Raw genomic sequence first — 5465 nt, forward strand, 5'->3', positions numbered from 1 at the left:
GAGATGACCTAGGTGCGACTGCTAAATAATAAATACTCCCTCTGTTTCAAAATATTTGTGGTGGTTTTAGGTCGAACTAAAATCACGACAAGCATTTGACAACTATTTTAATATGAACGGAGTACATATCAATGCTGCAATCGAAAATTCCTTTTGGGGGAAGAAGTCCAATGAAGTTGGTTTCTGAAAAATTCAAAATTCATACAAATTAGTATATTTACATTTTAAAAAATTCGGAAAAAAACAATAGATATACAAGGAGGCATAATGCACAAGTGCGTAAATTTTCAGGACGAAATACATTGAAATGAGGGTTGTGCAAAAAAGAAAAATCTAGGATTTTTTAACACATAATAATATTCATCCTCCGAGGCTATGAATTTGTGTCTATAGATTACTAAAGTACTGATTTAAACATAGGACCGGACTGCTTTCTCATCTTTTCGTTTGGGGTCCTCTTCATGAAAGACGGGGACTTGTTTGATATATCATGTTTCTTTGATGTCTTGATGTAAACCGCTTTGTAATCCTGTCTTATGTGGTGTAATGCAGTGTCTAGGACCTTCGTGACCGTTTCTTGTTATAAAATAATTAGGGCAGGGCGAACGCTCGATCCAAACGCATCTGTCCGTGCAGGTTTCGGAGCATGCGCGGGACGGACCACCGGACAGCGCGAGTTAGAAAAGCTACGCGCACGCGGGTTGCGTCAGCACGAGGATGACAGACGGCCCCCACAAAGTACGGAGCGGACAAAAGTATCACGCGCCCGCAAGAAAGTTCCCCACCATCGCCGCAGGGACTTTTATGTTCTTTTTTGCGAAAAAGCGCCTCAGGGACTTTTCTGTTTTTTTGTTTTTACGAAAAAGCGCCTCAGGCACTTTACACGTGCCGGGTTTTGGGCCTCCCACGGACCGCTGCGTGCCATAGCGGGTGGCGTTCTTATCGGCTGCGCACGTGAATTGCTCGGCCCGCCGCGAAATTCCTACCGACTTCACGACGGGCGGCGGATGCTTGCCGACGTCGGACTTTTCTATACGAAAACGACCAAGCTAAGTAAGCATCTCCGTTAACACCCCCCCCCTCCGCCCCTTCACTATATAAAGCGAAGCGTGGCATGCAAACACCTCATCAATCTGTCTTTCGTCTCACTGACTTTTCTGTTTTTTTTTTTGAAAAAGCGTCTCAGTGACTTTCCTATTATTGTTGTTTTGCAAAAAAGCGCCTGAGGCACTTTACACGTGCCGGGTTTTGGGCCTCCTACAGACCGCCGTGTGCCATAGCGGGTGGCGTTCCTATCGGCTGCGCACGTGGATTGCTGGCCTGCTAGACATATAACCAATTATTACATGTTGATTAGGATTCTTTCTTTCTAACTAACCAGATTTTTAAGGGAATGAGGTCCTCATTTCCCTTATAACCTTTAATCAAAATCCACCTCTTTGTAAACCTATGTAAACTTATGTATTAACATTACTTGCACGCCGCACACGCCTTCCCTGCGAAAGTCGACCGGCGTAGTCGAAATTCCTACCGACTTCACGACGGACGACGGATGCTTGGCAGGCCTGGCCCTGAGGGGGGGGGGGAGGGGGGCGATCGGGGCGGTCGCCCCGGGCCCCCTGATGCCAAGGGGCCCCACATACGTGTTCTCGTCTTGTATGGGATTAGCTCCCTGATCAAATCCCAAAGTATCGCCTACCTCCTACGCGAAAACTAAATGGTATTACCGTTTCCCAGGATTTCCTTCCAGCTACGATTGAGGAGTAATTTGTTATTGCATGCGATTAATTGGGAGTAGTTATGGGGAAAATCGCTAGTGATTTGTTCCTTAATTTGCCAGCCGAAAATTGTGCGCTTAATTGTTTCATTTTCAGATGTTCTCCTAATTTTCAGCCAGGTCAAGCGGATCTTTTATAAAGGGGACATACCCGGAATGTTCAAAGGTTACAGAAGCTGAGAGTTGAGAGAATAGATCGTCCCCTACAGTAGCAGCACGGCACTTGATATCCATCTCCTATGTGTGCGTGGCGGCGCTTTGACTCACACAAGCTCCGTGTCGAAGGATGACTGAACCGCCGGCGATAGCCATGCCTTCCACGTAACCATGCCGACTCGCCGAGAGGCGATACAGTGTGATGGCGTGATTAGAAAAGATAAGTTATATGCCTCGGATCTCAATTTATCTGCTAGTGTAAGCCGTGTGAGATTTAACTGGGAAGCTTTATTTAAATTTATATATGATCATCAAAATTTCCTCTAGATTGTTGCAACTAGGCCATTATTAATCTATTCAGTTTTTGATGGGATTAATAATATATTCATTAGATAATGTTTGTGGATAGATGTTATTGGGGTTATAATTTTCGTATTTGATAACTTACCGGAAGTTGTTGTGGAGGAAAAAAAGTAATATAAATTTGGAAAACAAGGATTTTACATAATATGATATTTACATTAACATCAATCATATAAACGTGAGTGACTATCTGCTAAAATACCATGATTATCAGTGAATAAACTATTAGGTCCGATATTCTTATCATCAAAACAATCCAAAGAAGAGACTTGTATATAATAAAAATTAACATATTGCCTTCAGCGAAGAATAAAAGATCATTTTTTGTATATGATTTTATGCTCTACGCCCGGGCCCCTGGATTCTAGTTCCGTCCCGAGCTCCCGAATTCTCAGGACCGGCCCTGATGCTTCGCCGACGTCGGACTTTTCTATACGAAAATGACCAAGCTAAGTAAGCATCTCACGAGGACATGTACATGCCCCACGAGGACGAAGGTCACTCTCACGCTGAAGCTGATGCTGATGCTGCTGCAGTCTCCTCCTCCATCAGGGGCCTCGTCAAGGATAAGTGCCATGACTGCTTTCGCCGCCTCGGCGGAAGCACCGGCATCGCGGCCAAGCTCACTTCCCACCCGAAGCGGGGCATCAGGGACGAGGACATGACGTTGAGCTGGCGCAAGAAGGAGTTCGGCGACAATACGTGCCCCAAGCCCAGGCCCAGGACCTTCTTCCGCCACGTCTTGGACGCGCTCGGCCACGTCTCCGTCGTCGCGCTACTCGCCAGTGCCGCCGTCTCCCTCGGCTTAGGCATCATGGAGCATGGCGTCAAGGACGGGTGGTACGACGGTGCCACCATCTTCCTCGCCGCATTCGTCGTCTTCGGCGTCACCGCGGTCATCAGCCACGCCCAGGCCAAGAGGGACCACAAGCTCGCCACCGAGTCCGCCAACCTTGTCGTCACCGTCGTCCGCGCCGCCAGGAGACAGGAGATCTCCGTATTTGACGTCGTCGTCGGCGACGTGCTCATACTCAAGACCGGCGACGTCGTTCCAGCGGACGGGGTGTTCCTAGACGGCCACGGCTTCCAGGTGGACGAGTCGAGTTTGACGGGACATCCCGGCCCTATCGACATCGACGCCGGGACGAACCCCTTCCTCGCCTCCGGCGTGAAGGTCGTCAACGGCCACGGCTCCATGCTCGTCACCGCCGTCGGCACCAACACCACGGCTTGGAGCATCCTCTCAACGTTGAAATTGAACACTCGCCCGGCGCCGCTAGAGGAGCGCCTCGAGAGTCTCATTTCAACCATCGGCAAGGCTACCGTCGCCGTCGCGCTTGTCGCCTTCACCGTGCTCCTCGTTCGCCATTTCACCAACAGTAGCACGGGAAAGCCGCTGTTGATTGAAAAGGGCGTGCCGATTGCGGTGTCTCTCATGGCCACCTTTGCCATGAAGATGATGGTGAAGGATAAGGCGCTGGTGCACAGTTTGTCGGCGTCGGTCACGGTCATCTGCACCGACATGACCGGAATGCTCACCCTCAACAGGATGGAGGTGACCGAGTTCTGGGTCGGCACTGCCCGACCTAGAACCCCCACGGCGATATCTAGCAGCGTCGTTGGCCTGCTGTGCCAGGGCGTCGGGCTCAACACCACCGGAAGCGTGTACAAGCCGGACAATGTATCCCAACCGGAGATATCGGGCAGCCCGGTGGAGAAGGCACTTCTGTCATGGGCCACGGCGGACCTCTCCATGGATGCTGCCGCCTTGAAGAGGAGCTGCAAGGTAGTACATGTGGAGGCTTTCAACTCCGACGAGAAGCCCAGCCCCAGCCGTGCAATAATCAGGGACAAGGCCACACGTTTGTTGGTCGCGCACTGGAAAGGCGGCGCGGAGGTGCTCCTTGCCATGTGCTCCATGTACATGGACACGGATGCAACGGTGCGTGAACTCGGTGTGGAGCAGCGGAACAAGCTTGAGAAGGTGATCCGCGATATGGTGGCAAGCGGCCTCCGGTGCCTCGGCTTTGCTTATAAAAAGGTTGACGACACTGAGCAATCAAAGGTTCATCACCTGGAGGAACTGACATTGTTAGGTATAGTCGGCTTGAAAGACACTTGCCGACCAGAGGTCAATGCCACCATTGAAGATTGCACAAAGGCAAGCATGGCCGTGAAGATGCTCACCGGCGATAACATCCTCATGGCCCTTACTATCGCCAAGGAGTGCGGCATCATTTCGAGCAATGACCCCGACGGAGTCGTCATCGAGGGACACCAGTTCCGGGCCATGTCAGTGACACGACAACTCCAGATGGTGGACAAGATCCGTGTCATGGCGAGTTCCCGGCCCCAAGACAAGCTGTTGCTGGTGAAGCGGCTGAAGCACAAGGGCCACGTGGTGGCCGTGACCGCCGGCGAGGGCATCAATGATGCGGCGGCTCTCAAGGAGGCCGACGTGGTGCTGTGCATGGACGTCCATGGCACCGATGTCTCCACGGACACCATCTTCCTCAACGGCAAGTTCGACGTAGTGGTGAAGGCTACCCGGTGGGGACGCTGTGCCTATCACAACTTCCAGAAGTTCATCCAGTTCCACATCATCGTCAACGCCGTCGCAATCATCGTCAACTTCATGTCGGCGGTCACCATGGGTAACGTTCCACTGACCACCGTGCAAATCATGTGGGTGAACCTGGTGATGGGCGTCATGAGCACGCTGGCGCTATCCACTGACAAGCCCACCGACGCGCTCATGGAATCCCCACCCATTTCCCGCACGACACGGCTCATCAACAATGCCATGTGTTACATCATGGCCGCGCAGGCAATGTTTCAGATCGCCGTGCTGCTGGGGCTCCAATTCCTTGGCAACGATGACCAAGCCAGTGCCACCATGATCTTCAATGTCTTCATGCTCTTCCAGGTGTTCAACGAGTTCAACATGAGGGACAACGTCCTTGCCGGGGTGCTCAAGAATAGGATGTTCCTCCTCATCGTCGCCCTGGCGCTCGTGCTGCAGGTGGTGACGGTGGAGGTGCTCACGAAGTTCGTTGGTACCACGAAGCTCGGCTTGGGGCAATGGGGCGTCTGCCTCGCCATCGCCACCGTGTCGTGGCCCGTTGGTTGGGCCGTCAAGTTCATCCCAGTGCCGGTTCGTAGCAGTTGA

The 5465-nt window shown here is 51.7% G+C and overlaps 1 protein-coding gene across 1 annotated transcript; it reads left to right on the forward strand.

The window, feature by feature from the left end:
- Nucleotides 1-2768: 2768 nt before the first annotated feature.
- Nucleotides 2769-5465, forward strand: LOC123441313 (calcium-transporting ATPase 7, plasma membrane-type-like). The gene has a single exon (XM_045117793.1). The coding sequence runs from the start codon at nt 2769-2771 to the stop codon at nt 5463-5465; it is 2697 nt and encodes an 898-aa protein (XP_044973728.1).

This window comes from Hordeum vulgare, chromosome 3H, assembly GCF_904849725.1.
Source record: "Hordeum vulgare subsp. vulgare chromosome 3H, MorexV3_pseudomolecules_assembly, whole genome shotgun sequence".
Classification (NCBI taxonomy): Eukaryota; Viridiplantae; Streptophyta; class Magnoliopsida; order Poales; family Poaceae; genus Hordeum; species Hordeum vulgare.

Coding starts and splice junctions, on each gene's coding strand:
- LOC123441313 (XM_045117793.1), top strand. CDS start 2,769: ATGTACATGCCCCACGAGGACGAAGGTCACTCTCACGCTGAAGCTGAT.